The sequence below is a fragment of the Mytilus californianus genome, unplaced genomic scaffold (genome assembly GCF_021869535.1).
Source record: "Mytilus californianus isolate M0D057914Y unplaced genomic scaffold, xbMytCali1.0.p SCAF_13, whole genome shotgun sequence".
NCBI classification, from domain to species: Eukaryota; Metazoa; Mollusca; class Bivalvia; order Mytilida; family Mytilidae; genus Mytilus; species Mytilus californianus.
In genome coordinates, this window is record NW_026262615.1 from 43,911,226 (window position 1) to 43,930,571 (window position 19,346).

Sequence of the window (19,346 nt, forward strand, 5' to 3'; positions counted from 1 at the left end):
TATTGACCTTCTACAATTATTTCCCTTTATTTCAGACCAACATGTTGTAGACTCACTGAGAAAAAGATCAAGTAATTGACACATTTATAGACTAGCATTAGGGATTAGAATGTTGCAGTTTTGAAATATACATTTTGTGATATGCACCAAGACTCAAGAACTGAAAAACAAAAATCAATATGAGACATTAATCCCTCATTAACTTGAAGAAGTAAAACAGCAGTGCATTCATCCAAAAATCTGAATAATTAGTAATGTTAAGGTAGATAGGGTGTCTTCCTCCATCTTGGATTTTGTAATACCTGAAAACAATCGGTCTAGATCTTTAATAGAATGTGCAAATTTTGAGAGTAGTAGGTAATTCATGTGTAAGAATTGTCATTTCAATATAGAAAATGACATGTTTTATCATATTTATGGTTGTATTTTACAAAAAAACAGAAAACTTTTGTTTGATTTAATTTTTTCCAACTTTGCCACATAAGGGGAGGCAACTCAAATGTAAGGGCAGATAATTCAGATAAAGGTACTTTTACAATAGAATGTGTTAGGAATTTACCTATTTTATTATGTAGCAAGAAAACGGGTCCGGTGACCCCATTTTTTCTTTTTCTTATCTGAAAGCATACTATTAAAACTATCTTCTCATATTTTATCTCAAAATTCTATGGTGTAGTTTTCGTTTTATGGCAGAAAATTGGGTTTTCCATGCATAATCTATACAAAATCTGTTAATTTTGAACAACCTGTAGCGTGAAAATAAGCCCCGTGACCCATTCTTTTTATCATTTTTTTTTAAAAAGCATGATATAAACTACATTTTGGCAAATTATTAAAAAATTCTATGGATTATAATTTAGACACCCCATCTACCTTAAGACCATACATAGACTGTATGCTAAATATTTTCAGAAATATAAAGTTTCATATTAACATATCAGTATTATCATGATTATATTATATTTAATCGCAGGGGTAGAAATAAGAGGTCTACTACTGGGCGCCGGCACTGGCTAGAAGTTCCTTTATAATGTAAGTTCTAAATGGGAGAAATATTATGATATATTATTATTACCACTGGAACAAATATTAACGTGAGGGTACCCAAGTTGCACCTATTTTAACAGTTTTTTTCACCGTTTCCATTTTGTGTTTATTTTGTAGATGTATCCTCATTTCATATATAGTTCCACCAATTTAATTTTGAATCTATATTGAATCATAGAAAAATAGTTTTGAACTGACCTCCAAATGATTCATGATTCTGTAATGAGGAGTACCCAAATTTCATCCATTATTTAAAATTCACATTCGTAAAAATTGAATAACTGTCTGGTGTTTTGTTTTACTTCTCCAAACAATTTGACAAACGTCCATAATTACTGTTCATTTTTTTTTAAAGAAATGGATGCTTGTAACATATTTTAATTGCTCATTTTTAAAAGTTCTGTAGATTTTACTTTTTCAAGTAAATACAACTTCTGATATATATTGTGAAAATATGTTTAGTTATATTGAAAGACGGGCATAATGTCAAAATGGGAGAAATATTATGATATATTATTATTACCACTGGAACAAATATTAACGTGAGGGTACCCAAGTTGCACCTATTTTGACAGTTTTTTTCACCGTTTCTATTTTGTGTTTATTTTGTAGATGTATCCTCATTTCATATATAGTTCCACCAATTTAATTTTGAATCTATATTGAATCATAGAAAAATAGTTTTGAACTGACCTTCAAATGATTCATGATTCTGTAATAAGGAGTACCCAAATTTCATCCATTATTAAATTCACATTCGTAAAAATTGAATAACTGGTGTTTTGTTTTACTTCTCCAAACAATTTGACAAACATCCATAATTACTATTCATTTTTTTTAAAGAAATGGATGCTTGTAACATATTTTATTTGCTCATTTTCAAAAGTTCCGTAGATAATTTACTTTTTCAAGTAAATACCACGTCTGTTGATATATATTGTGAACGTTGAAATATGTTAAGTTATGTTGAAAGACGGGCATAATGTCAAATTAAATGAATATAAATGGTTTTGTGTCTTGGGAAACTTGTCAGATTTCCGCTGCTGTTTTTACTAAATGGATGCAATTTGGGTACTCAGTGCAATTTGGGTACTGTGACATTACAATAATATTTGTTCTTGACAGAATAATACTGCCTTAGGCTTAAATTAAAATATTGTTTGTTTGCAGTTTACCGACCGACCTTCGAAAATCCGCCCGACTGAGAACATTTTATTGGTTTTAATTTGAAGAAATTATTTTTAATATTTCTATTGACTCAATCCAGAATTTCAGGTCATTTCCGGAATTGATTTCAAGTGTAGGTGAATTACATGTTTGAAGTATGGTTTTTCTTCCCTTCCTGTCAAGCTTTCATCGCACCCTTTAATGGTGAAGCACATGGAGATTGTTTACAGGTATTCACGAAGTCATGGAGGAGTACTTTATTCTGTCGTCTTCTGTCAATTTTAAGACAAATAATACACAGAAAAGTTTCATAGTAAACTGTTTATACTGATTCAGGCAGAATTGCACACGGAATAATGTCTTCGATGATATCATTGACGATGATGCAGCAGATATTCATAAAACCGACACGATAACCGTTTCTGTCTCAAACAAATCGGATACAGAATCTTTTGAGACTGACTTAATGGAACCAATATCAGTGGTTCAACAATTCAACAGCAGCCTAAAGTATGCCATATTTTCTTTAAATCGTCGTGCCAAGACGACAAAGATGAAACCACTCATTCGTGACTTCATGGATACCTGTAAACATGCCTGTACGGTGGAAGGACGCATTTGAAATGTTAAATCAATAAGAAGGCACCCAAACTACACAAAGATGTAGAGAAAATGAATGGTTGGCTTGAGAAATAAATATATTCTCTCTGTATCAAATCTATCTTCGATTGCAATGAGTATGCTCCTGTAGGATAAGGGGGGCTGTCCAACTCATTGCAATTATTCTCTCTCTTACAATAATAAATATACCCAAACTGTGTGGCCTGTGTGAATTGAATTGAAACGAAACATGTCCTTAGCTAGGAGCTATGCTGCCAATTTTTTTATGCAGTCAAAACCTTTCAGTACAGACCATTTACTTTTAATGCGGTGCTATGGATTTCACCCCAAAGCAAGTCTTAAGATTTTTGTTTGTTTTAATTAAAGCCTGGCATCAACATATCCTTCCAAATATAACCTTTATAACAGTCAGATGTCTAATATATTTTTTTCTAAGTTCTCTTTTTTTTTCAATTGAGGAAGATTCAATGGTTGATTTTTTTTAAAACACTCCTAAATTGTCTTTTGAATCTTTAACATCTACATTTTTCTGATGCAAATACTCTACTCATGAAAACATTCTAGTAAAAATGCATAAATATCAGTGAATATGTTTCTTTACAACAATTCTAGTCATTTCTTGTTTATAAGTGTTCCAGTATTTCATAATACCATAATTTTATGTCATAAATTGTATAATGACACTATGTCAAGTTTCAGTTTTGGTTAAAAAGGTGTTTACCTGAAAATGCCTGTTCATTTCATGTTGGTTTTCAGTGTTTGTTGTTTTAAAATGTTTTTTCTTCACAAGAAACTTGGTTTGTGTTAAACTGTTTGATTAAACTTTATTCTGGCTGATAAAATAAAATATTTTTCCTACCTACCGACCCTGCAGTCTGAAGGTACAGTCGGAAAACTGCAAACAAACATATTTTTAAGGTTGGCCTTACTGGTTGAGAACCATATAAACAACATTAAAGACAACAACACCCATCAATTACCGCATGGTGATTAATTTATTGTGGTTGACATGTTTCGCCAACAAGGTGGCGTCTTCAGGACAATATTATACATGAAATCAAACAGTGAAGTACAAATTTTGCGGTTGTGTGGTTCGCCGAACAATAGAGGTTGTTATGACGACGTTATGGATATAAATAGAAAGTGAAAGTGAAAGTAAAATAAGAATCTAGTATAGTTAAAAGAGAAAGTTAGTCAATAAAGTTATTAACGATGTGGTTATCGGCTATTCTTGCACGTCTGTGTAGTGGTCCTCATAGAAGTTTCTAGTGGTAATATTGTAGAAATGATGGAAGTAGCTCATAAAATGTCAGTTCATTTCCAAATTGGACAACACCCCATTGGCCATCCTGTACCAATTAAATTGAGAACCAGTTAATACCATCAGAAATTCATAGTTTTTTCTCAAATAATTTTATACAGGAACTCTTTGGAAAAATATAATTTTACCATACATACATAGGGTTAACAAAAGATAGGCTGTTAGTTTTCCTGTTTGAATTGTTTTACATTTGTGATTTCAGGGCCTTTTATAGCTGACTATACGGTATGGGCTTTGCTCATGGTGAAGGCCGCACAATGACCTATAGCTATTAATTTCTGTGTCATTTGGTCTCTTATGGAGAGTTGTCTCATTGGCAATCATACCACATCTTCTTTTTTATATTAACACTAAACACTCCAACCTTAATTTCTCTTATAAACAACAACAACAACAAAAAACAGCTTACTACTAAATGGCAATTTTTGCAGGGAATATCATAGGTACTATGATCAGCTAGTTTTTGTCACTTTTGAATCTTCTTTTTCAGAATGGGAACTTTTTTTCACTGGAAATCAACGACTTACACTGCATTGATAGACATATAAGTTCGACTTTAAAGCAAGGTTAAATACTTGTTTGTCTTTAAACGGTAAATATTCGAAAATCAAGGATGTCTTAAATCAATGATATCATGTCCCCACACACGTATCTTCATGTTCATTAAAAAAAATTATGTTGAATATAATATACATGTTTGACATGCTGCAAGATAGAAAATAGTTTAGAAAACTTTGCTAACAAAAAATTAAGATTAAATGGTAAATGGTATTTAAATGGTGACACAATGGTATTTCAGTCATAAACACTCTATTTCTTTTCGGTATAGGAGTAAAAATGTAAGAATATTCATTACGTTGGCTGGTTAAAATAAGATTTAAAGAGAACACTAAAACAGTTTGATTAAAACATTTTAATGTTCAACAATAAAAGTTGTGGGGCTAAACATTTAAAACCTTATAGTAAAACTTTAGTTATCCCCCTTTTTCTTTGACAAGATACATGTGATGTTGAAAAATGGCACTTGACTTCCAACATGCTTAACAGTAAAGGGAATTCCCACATTACTGGTCACCCTTGTATCTATTTTTATATAAAATAATACCTACCGGTAGATACAGTTATAGAGATTGAGATTATAAAAACTTATGGTACTATACATAGTTAATTAATCTTGAACCTTAAACATTTGCTGATTTTAAATTAGACTGAATTTGTATTCTTTGTTTTGAGTATTCTTTGTTATTCCACTATTAGAATTTATGAGGGGTGGGGGAGGTGATCCTGATATTGGTGATAGATGCCTAGATGATTTACAGCTTTACAAGATTCATGGCAATTTAAACCATGTAATTTTTGTAGACATTTTTGTCTGTTGATGCAGTTAGTATGTTTACCTGTAGTTATATTTTTTTTGTCATTTGGTTTCGATCTCAATGATGTCATCCAACATCTCCTTTTAAGAATGTAGAAGAATCTAGAGCTTTTTCTCTATCCATAGCATGTATAATAAACTGCTGCGTTAAATCTAAAATTTAAAAAAATCGAAAGGGAGCTCATGTCAATAGATATAAACAATTCACCACAATTTCTTGCAAGTTGGTGAAAGCATTATTGAGTTATTGTCAGAAAACTGGAAATTCACTTTTTTTTTAATGAATAAAACCCTGTAAATCTGGAACGTAAAATCTAAAATTTATAAAAAACAAAAGGGAGCTCACGTCAATAGAAATAAACAATTCACTAAAGTTTTATGCAAATTGGTTAAAGCGTTTTTTCAGTTAATGTCCGACATGTTGACGACGGACAGACAGACGGACGGACAGATGGACAGTGGTATACCATAATAGGTCCTGTAAACGGGCGTATAAAAATATGCTAACTTAATGCAATTGAAATATGACAACACTTCTTTTAATTTAGGTTTCATTTTATTTCATTACAGGTAAAATGTTGTCAAAAAGAATTGTGGCATGTTTGTATCGAGGTATATCCCAGAGAGCTGAAAGTAATGTCTCAAGATATTGTTGCCATAGAAACACATGTGTGAGGTCATTGTCAAATATTGTCAGTTCAGATGAGGATACAAAAAACAGTACTTTGAAAAATTCAGGTCTGTATTGTAATTCAGATTAATGAAATTTTGTAAGAATTTAAAACTTGATGCACTCCATTTAAATGTTGAATGAAATATATACTTACAGAGATACAATTATCATGATTATAAATTTTGTCAAATAGATAATATAAATGTATACAATGGATAGATAAAAGCAGAAATTTTTTTTTTTACACTTTAGATAGTATTTTCTCAAAATGAATACTGTAAACAGGTAAACATGGTAAATTCAAAAACTATTGCATGCATTTATCATGTTTATTATGCGAATTTTTAAAAATGAACAAAAATGCAAGATTAATAATGTTAATTATTGCGATTTCATCAAAATCTCCATACAGATATATGTATCAGACATTTGATTGTGAATTCTTATATTTGTGATACCTACCCAATCGCATTATTCACATCAATAAAAACCTCACAATAATTTCTGAATTTACAGTATTTTAAATGATGTGTTAAGTGCCATGATTGCTGTGAACCTTCCCTTCAGTGACATAACACTTTAAGGTGGTATCAAACACCTTGACTAAAATTGATTTGGCTCGTTTAATTTTCATAAAATTTTGACAAAATATTCACTTTGATCCTTTGACAAAAATATAAAAATTTTAAAAAACTTGAACCACACACTTTATCGGAAAAATTTCATTGGATATATAGCAGTTTGACAAACACTAATTTTGATCATTGAGAAGCTTAATATTTCCTTAACAATAGAACCTGATTAAAATGTTCAGCTGATTTTTACAGATTTATCTCCCTGTAGTGTTATGTACCACCCCAATGTGGTCACACAAATCAGTTTTCAGCAGAATTTGATTTTATTTAAATGTGATAAGTGGAATTAGAATCAAATGAACATAAAAGCATAACGACAATGTCACACTGCATAATCTTAGTTTTGACATGTTCAGTTTAAGGGCTGTTCCATAAAAACATACATGGGACCCAGGGTAGGCACTTTCAAATCTCAGCGATGGATGGGTGTCATATATGTTTTGCATAGTGGAAATGTAAGTGAAATTTTAAATTGCCTCTATAGGTGGTTACCCCATTTTTAAAGTGCCTTCCCTGGGTACAATGTATGTTTTAATGGAACAGCCCTAATTTATTTTTATATATCTTTTCTCTTAACTGACAAGATTTAGACAGCAATAACAAAGCTTTTGACTCATTGTAATTTTATATCGATAAAACGGAAATGTTCACAGCATTAACATATATAAAATTCACTCAATATGTCTTTAGTGAAATAAATTAAAATAAATTTCATTGAACATATTGAAGATGCAAAATATAACTGAAGCACAAAAAGATCATGAATATTGAATGAAGATTAAACAAAAAAATATAACTTGTAGTGAACATATGATTTCCAAAGACTTTTATTATAAAAATGTTACTCTCCTGAAATAGGTACACAGGATAGCAAAAATGGATAGTGACGACTTCTTTTTTTTTTTTTAAAGGCGGAAAAATAAAATGTTCTAGCAAACAGACAACATATAAAGGTGAAAAGAAGTTTTTAATTGTAATATAAGAGTGAAGTAAATCTAGTTTGAACATGGATGAGCAATACCATTTCTGTCAGGGGCAGATCTAGGGCTAGAAATTTGTTTTTTTTTAAATACATTTTTTTCTGAATTTCTGCTGCACATTTTTTAACCTTTAATGTTGATGTGCCTCTCCATCCTCCTTTTTGATGGTCCTGGATCTGTCACTATCTGTATACTTCAATCACAGTTAATACACCATTTAAAGTCATTACCTCTAGAAGGTAAAACATATACTTAAGGTGGTACATAACACTACAGGGAGATAACTCTGTAAAAATCAGCTGAACATTTTAATCAGGCTCTATTGTCTAGTAAATATTAAGCTTCTCAATGATCAAAATAGTGTATGTCAAACTGCTATATATCCAATGAAATATTTCTGATAAAGTGTGTGGTTCAAGTTTTTTCGAAATTTTGATATTTTTGTCAAAGGGTCAAAGTAAATATTTTGTCAAAATTTTAATGAAAATTAAACAAGCCAAAAGTCTAGGTGTTTGGTACCACCTTAAACAGTTTTTCCTTTTATTTTCCAGTGAGAAAATTTTTTTAATCCAGTTGTTCTAACTTGAAAATTTACTTTTTCAGAAAATAAAAATGGTAAAGTTGGTGTATTTACTGTACCACAAAATAAATCTGGTTTGACAAGAGACATTAAGAAACCAGGTCAAAATTTAATTAATCCCAATGACAACAGAGACGAAGTGACTACAAGCCAAACTATAAGTCAAATTAGTGATACAGAAAATTTAATTACAGATCAATTGACGCAAACTGAAATTGAAGGCTTTGACCTTTCAGGGTCAACAAGTTATCTAGAACATCAAGGTCAACATGGTCTGACCATCAGTACAAGTGAATTTTCAATATCTACTGAGGATGGTGGTCAGAGGAATTATATTTCTGGGTCAACAAGTTATCAAGAACATCAAAATCAAAGTGGTCTGACAATCAGTACAAGTGAATATTCAATATCTACTGAGGATGGAGGTCAGAGGAATGATATAGATCAGGGAAATAAAATAATTTCAGTTCAGGACCATCATTCTATGCACGAAGATTTGGACATTGCAAGTATTCCTAGTGGACAAAAGAAAGTGTTTGAACCCATTTATCATTTAGCCCCCCTTGTGAAAGAATCAAAGGTGTTGTCAAATCTTGTCATGCTTGGTGTCAGCCTAGCAGAAATAGAGAAACAAGGGGCTGCAGATATGATGGTTCAACTGAATTATGAAAATGATGTGCAGCCATTTTTACTTTTCTTAAAAGGAATAGGTGTGGCTGATGAAGACCTCTGTAGGGTCATTACAAAAAATCCTTTCTTGTTTAAAGAGGAAGTAACAGATTTACAGGTATGCTTAAAAGAAAAGACTGGATGTTAATTTCTAGATGTTTTTTTGGTTTCTATGTCATTGAGTTGACAATGGTTGACATATATTACCTTAATCTTGTTAATGATTCATCAGAAGGAAGTGACTATGAGGGTCTGGATGGGGGTCCTCCAGTTCTTTATTCTTTAATAATTTTAAGGCCATTTTTCTCTATACATTTTACTAAGGTCGGTGGTTTTCTCTGGGGCACGCCAGCTTCCTCCACCAAAAAAAACAGACTGCCACGAAATAGCACAACAGTGCTGAAAGTGGCATTAAACACCAATCAATCAATCAATCAATCTATACATTTTGCCTGTTATTCTCTATGCTTTATATTTTAGCACCCCGTTATTCTTTAATTTTTTAGCCCTTTATTCTGTACATTTTACCCATTATTCTCTATTCTGTAAATCCCATCCAGACCCTCGACTATTATGGCCATATGAAAATAAGGAGGTGTTGTATGATTGCCAGTGAGACAACTCTCCACCAGAGTTTAAACGAAGTAGATATAAGCAATTGCAGGTCACCTGACATGTCTGAAAACAATCAGAATAAATAATTTGTAAAAAAAAAAGATGCAACATTTGCAGATATTTTTACTGGTCTTCCTTTATAAATATGCATTTCTTTACACATAATTTAAAAGAAGTGTATGGGAGGTAATCAAAACATTGTGTTTAGATGACCTCCCTTACACTGCTTTTAAATTGTCTTTTAAAAGTAATTGTCCATTAACCATTTCTTTATACATAATTTAAAAGCAGTGTAAGGGAGGTAATTCAAATGATGTGTTTAAACTACCTCCCTTACACTGCTTTAAATTATGTTTTGTACTAAAGTTATTGTCCATTAACCAGGACACCCTTGTTTTTGCCCTTTTTTTGCCCCTGATTCCTAAACAGTTTGAGCCATAACCCCCCAAAGCAAATCCTAACCATCCCCTTGTTGTATGGAAACTTGTGGTATAATTTCAGAGAGATCCATACACCGTTCCACAAGTTATTGTCTGGAAACTAGAAAAATGCTTATTTGGGCCCCTTTTTGGCCCCTAATTCCTAAACTGTTAGGACCATAACCCCCAAAATCAATCCCAAATTTCCTTTTGTGGTTATAAACCTTGTGTTTAAATTTCATAGATTTCTATTTAATTATACTAAAGTTATTGTCCGGAAACAACTGTCTTCGGATGACGACAACGTAATACCAATATATGGCTGCAAAATTTCGTCGCTTTGCCTTTTTCGGCCGCAAAAGGTCGTATAAAAATCCAAACCGTATAGTCGGCTTTAAAAGGCCTTGATGTGATCATGATGATTAATGTGAGACAATTCAAATGAGAAAACTAATGGTCTAATTTATATAGGAAAAAGACAAAATGACAGATTTGCTATGATAACACCACAAAATTTACTCACAGACAAAACTGTGCACCTGGAAAAGTTGTAGGGCATGGCAGGAACTGAATGAATAAAATTTGAATCCATTAACGAAGGTATATCTATATTCCAGGCACATTCAGTATTAGCAGTATATTTGGGTTCTGAAGGTTTTTTCAATTTGTAACTTTAGTTAGTTGCTAATTTTTTGCCGTTTGGTCATGTTGTTCATATTGTTCTTAATATCAGCCATGAAATTGTTTTTGCCGTTGTTAAAATAATTAGACCTGTTATTTTTTAATCCTATACGCTTTTTGAAGAAAAAAATTTACTAACTGATCTCTTACATGTCTTAAGCAGTTTTGCAGTCATCCCATGCACCCAAAGAGTATGTTCCATTTTTAATTATGACATCTGCAATTTTGCTCTTGTAAAAAGAATCATAATAGAGCAGATTGATAGCTAGCATGTTTACCGGTAAGAGGGATAACAACCTGATTTATCTAAAAATAAGGAGATGTGGTATGATTGCCAATGAGACAACTCTCCACCAAAGTTCAAATGAAGTGGATGTAAGCAATTATAAGCAACCATAGGGCCTTCATTTATAATGAGAAAAACCCATACCGTATTAGTCGGCTATAAAAGACCCCGACATGAAAAATATGAAACAATTCAACTGAGAAAAATAAAGGCCTAATTTATAGCAAAACAATTAAAGAAAAACAAATTTGACAGTCATGAACCAACGACAACCTGTCATGAATACAATATAAAAATGAAGAGATGGGATATTATGACCAATGTGACAGCTATCAATAAAGACCAAAGGACAAAGAGGGGAACACTTACAGGTCACAGTACTATCTTCAACAATGAGCAAAAACCAATACTTAAAGTAAGCTGTAAAAGGCTCATAATGAAAAAATGTCCAAAGTGCTGTGTGCAGAAAAAAACATGTGAAAAATCATAAAATGTGAAATAGTTCAAAAGAGAAAACCAGTGGCCTGAGTTAATGGGGTACCAAACACTTTGACTAAAATAGATTTGGCTTGTTTAATTTTCATAAAATTTGAACAAAATATTTACTTTGAGTTTGACCTGTTGACAAAAATATAAAAATTTGAAGAAATTTGACAAAAATATAAAAATTGAAAGAAATTTCAACCACACAATCTACAGGAATAATTTCATTGGATATATAGCAGATTGACAAACACTAGTTTTGATCATTGGGAAACTTGTTTTCTATTTACTGTGTGTTAAAAAAGTTCAGCTGATTTTTAAAGAGTTAACTCCCTTAGGTGTTCTGTACCCCCTTAAGCTTATAATTTGAAACAAAGAAAAACAAATTGCAGACAGCAAACAGCAACTAACTTACATCATAAACTTACTCAATTTTCTTTTATCCAGGTCAGAATAAATTACCTTCGTTCAAAGAAATTTTCTAAAGAGAGTATCTCCTCTATAGTGACAAGAAATGCAAAGGCTTTATCACTGACAGTAGAACAGCTTGACAGCCAACTAGGATTCTATCAGAAACAGTTTAAGCTTTCAGGTAGGAATAAATTCTTATTGCTTTTTGTCAACCAATGATAGGTCTTTGCATAGGTAAAGTATGGGAAAAATTGCTTTCAGCAACCAATCAGATTGATTCTTACTTCATCAATTCTACTTTCAATTGAAGTTTTTGTGGGTATAGGTAAAAAACAGCATTTTAAATGTTCAACAAAATGTATATTTTTATAGGCTTATGTTATACCACTTATTCTTGTTTCAATATTAAATGCAGACTTTAAAATCATATATTTGTGAAATTAAAATGTTTTCTTAATCCACAAAAATTGTTACACACAAAAATGAATGAAACTGTGTATGTAATCTGTATGTATGTTTTTTTTTAGGCAGTGAGGTGCGCCGTTCAATGACTAAATGTCCAAAGTTGATTACACAGAAAAGATTCAGAGTACAGGTACAGTATTAATTATGAAGAAAGGGGTGGGGGACATATATATCAATGAGACAGCAACCCAACGATAAAAACAACCAAATGACGTCAAAAGATACAACAGATAGGTGTTTTTACATTTTTTTCAAACTCTTAATTGTCCTGAGTCTATAAAACCTGAAAACTTGTAAATGATTTAAACAAAATTCTACATGAAAATTTCAGATTTTTTTTTAAACCATGATGTTTCAATTTTAATTCTGATTTGTCGGATCGGCTATTTCTGATTTCTAATTTCAGATGCGTAAAATTGTCTTATAGTTGTTTCCACATGAATTGTAATTCGCCATTTCAGAATCTAAATCATTCTAGGTAGTATTTTTAAAAGCTTATACCAAAACAATGAAAATTCAACCAATGTTGTATTTTTGTGAGAACGAACAATTAAATTACCCAATGTTCTTCAGATTCTGAAATGGTAAATGGTGAAAAAAGAATTAAACCACTTCCCCATGTTGCCAGATTAAACCATTAGATTCATTTATTGCCCCCCTCCTGCACAATCATTGCGGGTGACATAGAAATACCATTCTTCTGGTCTTGTTAGCGCTCTAATGCGTACAGTTCTGCCAAATTTAATGAAACTTATATCATAGGTTTATATCAGTAATGTCTCTCGGACTAGTTAGAAAATCAGTGCTGATGAATTATTTTTTAAAGATTTATGCCCCTTGGAAATATCAATTATAAGGAAAATTGCATTGTAAGTGCTTTCATGTGTACAATTCTTGCCAAATTGTTATGAAACTTATAGCATAGGTTTAAATAAGAAATGTATTAGACAAGTTTGAAAATCAGTGGCAATCAATTATTTTTAAAAGAGTTATGCCCTTGGAAACATTGATAATATGGAATATTGAATTGTAACAGCTCTCATGTGTATATCAAAGGTTTATCATGTTTATATCAGTAATGTCTCATACAATTTTTAAAATCAGTGCCCATCAACTATTTTTTTAAAAATTATGTCCCTTGGAAATATCAATTGTATGGAAAATTGCATTGTTAGAGCTTTAAAACTTTAATTTCTCTAAGATATTTTTAAAAAGAACCAGTTATAGTCCTCTAACAGATGAAATATATGCAGCGCAGGGGACAAGGGAACTTTTGTTCTTTTTTTTTCATGGTGAAATTGATCTGCAATCAATTTCCTAATCTCTTCATTTTCTTACCTTATAAGATAGTAGATTTATTTTGCATGTTGATCTTTGTTTCTAACTTTATTTTACAGGCAATCAAGGAGGACTTATTAGATATATTTGGCTTCACTCAGAGCGAAGTCAAAAAGATGTTTATGTTAAGTCCTAATATTCTTCTTACACGTAAGTTTAACAAACAGTGGTGGATATTAATGTATCATTTATATAACTCACAAAGCACTGGTATTTGGAAAATGAGGGAATTGCTATTAACCAAGTTTTTATGCCCCACCTACGATAGTAGAAGGGGCATTATGTTTTCTGGTCTGTGCGTCTGTTCTTTCGTCCGTTCTTCCATCCGTCCGTCTGTTCCGCTTCAGGTTAAAGTTTTTGGTCAAGGTAGTTTTTGATGAAGTTGAAGTCCAATCAACTTGAAACTTAGTACACATGTTCCCTATGATATGATCTTTCTAATTTTAATGCCAAATTAGTTTTGACCCCAATTTCATGGTCCACTGAACCAGGCATGGGGCGAATTACATTGCAATGTAATGCATTATATTACAATTACTTTGACCAAACCATGCATTATATTACAATTACAATTACATGCATTTATCAAAGTAATGCATTATATTACAATTACTTTTGCAAAGTAATGCCTTGAATTACACATTACATTTGAAAATTTTATTAAGTGAATAGAAAAATTAAACATTTTGAAAAACAACTAGAAGTCACAAAAGATTCTAGCATATGCAGTAACTGTTCCATGAATTGAATATACGTATACATTTAAAAAGTCTATTTAACTCGACTTTTACAATTTTAATTATTATCACTTAATGTTGACTTTACTTTTATAAATATACTTTTTGTTGTTTTTTTTTTAATTTTAAACGAAATATTTAATTACTGTGAATTAGACCTTAATTAATGAACAATTGTCTAAATGGTGAAAATATTGATTGTAAAACAAACTAATTAGTGTTTTATAACAAAGTTTAATTATCTTTTATTTAAGCAAGACAAGCTATTCTTTGATCTTATGACAACAATACAGTTATGCTTTTCAAATATCAATCTGTTTATGCAGGAAAATGTATGAAATAAGATGAAATAAAGAATATATTCTAATGATTAACATATTCTTAGTTAATCAAGAAATCTTAAATTTGGTTTAGTTAAAACTCCAACAATATGTTAAAGATGTACTATGTGAAAGTAATGACATGTAATGCCATGTAATGCATGAAATTACACAACTGTTTGCTACAGTAATGCATTTTATTACAATTACATGAAATGCACAAATTGCTGCATTACACATTACATGCAATTACTTGGAAAAATGTAATGCATTACCATGCATTACAATTACAAATTTGCATTACCCCATGCCTGCACTGAACATAGAAAATGATAGTGTGAGTGGGGTATCCGTGTACTATGGACACATTCTTGTTTGTGGATACTTTTTGTTTGGTACTTTTTTTTGTGTTGAACCCTTTATAGCTGACTTTCCGGTGATTTGTATATAAAACAGGGTTAGGTTTAGGCATCTTACTTTTCTTCTTAAAAAAAAAAGAGAAAGAAAGTTCTGTAAAGACAAGTTTTACATTATAATATTGCTTTATTGCTTAAAGGGGCATTAGCTACAAGATATGAAAAAAATTAAAATATGATTTAGTTTGGTTCAATCATTAATAAAAGTGAAATAATGAAATAATAATTCGGTTTTAGCTGCCATTTTGGTTCAATTTTGTCAAAATAAGCAAAGAAACATCGCTGATGAATTATTCACTTGCAAGTGAATAATTCCACCTCATTGAATCCGTATTCATGTGACCTTCAGTTTAACCCATTAGCTAGAAATTGGTTACACATGTTATAGTTGTGTTCAGCCATTAAAAGGAAAAGAATGTCAACATTGAAAGTGAAACAAAGGTGAACCATTTCGTTGACTGATTCGATCCACAAAAAATCATTCTTATACAGGTAAAAAACTTATTTTTTGACCTATAACATGAAATCAAACAGACATAGAAAAATCCAATTGCTTGAGGTGGCTATCTATTTATATTTATGTTTATGTTTATATCGGGTTATGTGACCGTCGGCAGTCTTCGGAGGTCATCTCGATAGTTAATTAGATGGCGTCTAGACTAAAATACACACGAAATTCTGATAAAAATTATCGAGTACATGCATTGTTAACTGTTTATTTCAGACTTATTGTAATTTGGATATACGTTTAAGTATGTGATAAATCAAATAGGAGAATTTGAGTCAAATCGGTGAACATGATTTTTACAGCTAATGCCCCTTTAATGTGCAGTGACAAATATAAAATTGAGAATGGAAATGGGGAATGTGTCAAAGAGACAACAACATGACCATAGAGCAGACAACAGCCGAAGGCCACCAATGTGCCTTCAATGCAGCGAGAAACTCCCGCAGCCAGAGGCTTCCTTTAGCTGGCCCCTAAACAAATATGTATACTAGTTCAGTGATAATGGACGTCATACTAAACTCCAAATTATACACAAGAAACTAAAATTAAAAATGATACAAGACTAACAAAGGCCAGAGGCTCCTGACTTGGGACATGCGCAAAAATGCGGCGGGGTTAAACATGTTTTTTGAGATCTCAACCCTCCCCCTACACCTCTAGCCAATGTAGAAAATACAAATGCACAACAGTACGCACAGTAAAACTCAGTTTAAGAGAAGTCCAAGTTTGATGTCGGAATAGGAAACAAAAGAAAATAAACAAAATGACAATAATACATAAATAACAACAGACTACTAGCAGTTACTGACATGCCAGCTCCAGACCTCAATTAAACTGATTGAAAGATTATGTCTTCATCATATGAATATCAGGCACAATCCCTCCTGTTAGGGGTTTAGTATTATACCATCATAAAATATATGAGAAGAACATAACCCGTGTCATGCCAACAACTGGCTTTAGAATAAATATGTTTAATTCCGATGCAAAGACCCTATAAGTGAATCAATATAATTATAACATGTATAATCAGGTCGATAGATTACTGATAAAGCATTGTCTTTTCAGAAATAAAACAACTTAGGGAATGGGGGTTATGGTTTTTGTCTTGACTTCCAGACAAAGGGATTATAATCTGGCTGCAACAAACTATTTGTATAAATCTTTATATTTAAGAAGGAAGAAGACCTGGATGCTTCATACCTTGTATACAGATACCTTATGTTATGCAGTTTCTGTCTGTCATATGTCCATTGCTCTTGAACTCCTTTGCATGGTTAAGTGAGTAAGTGACTACTTGAAAAAAACTACAATTGTTTTGTCTTGAGTTTTCATGGTCAAGTCCGTATCTCAGATACTATAACCAATAGGTCAACTATATTTGGTGTATGGAATGATTGTAAGGTGTACATGTCCAACTGGCATGTTTCATCTGACCTTGATCTCAATTTCATGGTTCATTTGACAATTTTTAGTTTTTGTAGTTTGGTATATTTCTTGGATACTATATGCAATAGGACCACTATATTTGATGTATGGAATGATAGTAAGGTGCACATGTCCGACTGAGAGGTTTCATCGGACTTTGGCCTCATTGGTCAGTGTTACATTTTCATGGTTTTGTCAGTGTAGCAGATACTATATGCAATAGGACAATCATATTTGGTGTATGGAATGATTGTAAGGCGTACATGTCTATCCAGCAGGGTTCATATGACCTTGATCTCATTTTCATGGTTCCTTGGTCAATGTTAAGATTTTGGTGTTTGATCTGTTTCTTTGGTATTATTAGCGATTGGTCCACTATATTTGGTGAATGGAATGATTGTAAGGTGTACATGCCTGTCTGGCATGGTTCATCTGACCATGACCTCATTTTCATGGATCATTGATAATGTTCATTAAGTTTATGTGATATTGGTAGTAAAACTTATACTCTAATTTGCCAAGCTCAAACGAATAAATTATTTAACACATAAAACATAACATAAATAGGATAAGTGTGCCTACAGGTGTAACAGCCTTTAATATTAATGACATTCAATATTCTTCAAACTAAAGTCCTTCACTATAAATTCAGGCAAGCACTACCAATCCAATCATATAATAGTATACACAATCAAAATCTATCTACAAAAGAGGAAAAATACATATTAATATGATTTAATACGATACATTTATATACCCACATTAACAATAATCAACTCAAAAATTTTTGGTGGGTAAACATGATAACGAACTGCTGCTACGTAAACTATAGGCAAGCTTCGATTAACTTAAATTTCTCAAACGAACCCCTTTACTTGGCAAATGTAATACTCAATCATGCTTTTCACAAATCTCATGAGCTGCATATACCCGTAAAAGCCGCATTGCGGGTATATGCCATCCAATCATAACTAACATAAACATAAACCATGTGCTTAGTATTAACACAAACACATGTTTATAGTAAACAATCACTTGACCGTTACTACATCATGTGACCAATAACTTTAATAAATATATTTAAATGTTACAGGCTTTCAACATAAATTCAATCATAAGTAAATCAGGCGAGACATTTTAGCGTGTGCATTCTTGTTTACTTAAATTAAATTCTGATTTCCAAATTAAAAATAGTTTGATCAGGGAGAAGATAAAAAAAAATTTTAATTGAGATTTTTTGCCATCAAATTTAATGTTAAGTTCTTGATTAAACTTAATCCTAAATAATTTGATACTAGCATGGTATGAAAAATATTTTCAGATTGAAAAAAAACAAAAAAACCCACTCCTTAAATGGTTTTTCCATTGGTGGTATTAATAATGAAGAATTGTCTTTTCAGATATAAAACAACTAAGCGGTAATTTTGATTACTTACACAATGTTATGGAGCTATCACACAAAGACGTTCTAATGTGGCCACAGATATTCCAAACCTACACAGATAGACTGAAACGTAGGCATCAATTCTTAGCAAGTGTTGGAAGAGATCAGTATGATCCTAAAAAGGAGAATTTTGTCTCGTTACATGACCTTGTTTCTGGTACCGATAAGTATTTCAGTGAAAACGTAGCCAAGTCAACATTAGAATTACATGATAATTTTATTAAAACTTTATGAAATGATTGCGTCAATTTTATTAAAACTTTATGAAATGTTTGTGTCAATTTTATTCAAACTTTATGAATTGTTTGTGTCATTTTGAAATTCTTGCAACAGAAATAGTCTGTATGACTTTAGACACATATGGATGAGCCACAATTTTTTTTTTTTAAATCACAGATTTGCACCCCTCCCTGTCCTGTACTGTGAAAAATTGAATGTAATTAAACGGATCACCTGCAATTTCTCCTTTTTGCTTTTATGTTTCTACTCAGATCAATACAATAGGAAGCTAATTGTGTGGGCAAATAAATGTCATCTAAAAACAAAGGGCATTTCATATGCCTCATTTAGAATTTTGTGGTGAAATTATGCCTCCAAAGTAACAAAATGATTCAGGCCCTCCCCGTAATTCATCTCTCTTAACTCCTTAATGTAGCCATCATCAAGCAGCAGAATATAATGACTGAATTATTGGGTTAGCTTGTTTATATACAGACACTTTATATCC

The 19,346-nt window shown here is 31.7% G+C and overlaps 1 protein-coding gene across 1 annotated transcript; it reads left to right on the plus strand.

The window, feature by feature from the left end:
- The first annotated feature begins 2 nt into the window (after nt 1-2).
- On the plus strand, nt 3-18,888 carry LOC127723722 (transcription termination factor 3, mitochondrial-like). Its single transcript, XM_052230471.1, has 7 exons — nt 3-71; nt 6,102-6,269; nt 8,423-9,186; nt 12,000-12,144; nt 12,491-12,558; nt 13,826-13,916; nt 18,576-18,888. The coding sequence occupies exons 2-7, from the start codon at nt 6,107-6,109 to the stop codon at nt 18,851-18,853; spliced, it is 1,509 nt and encodes a 502-aa protein (XP_052086431.1). The 5' UTR covers nt 3-71; nt 6,102-6,106; the 3' UTR covers nt 18,854-18,888.
- The last annotated feature ends 458 nt before the right edge of the window (nt 18,889-19,346 follow it).

Coding starts and splice junctions, on each gene's coding strand:
- LOC127723722 (XM_052230471.1), top strand. CDS start 6,107: ATGTTGTCAAAAAGAATTGTGGCATGTTTGTATCGAGGTATATCCCAG. Junction 6,270..8,422: donor CAGTACTTTGAAAAATTCAG/GTCTGTATTGTA, acceptor TTACTTTTTCAG/AAAATAAAAATGGTAAAGTT. Junction 12,145..12,490: donor GAAACAGTTTAAGCTTTCAG/GTAGGAATAAAT, acceptor GTTTTTTTTTAG/GCAGTGAGGTGCGCCGTTCA.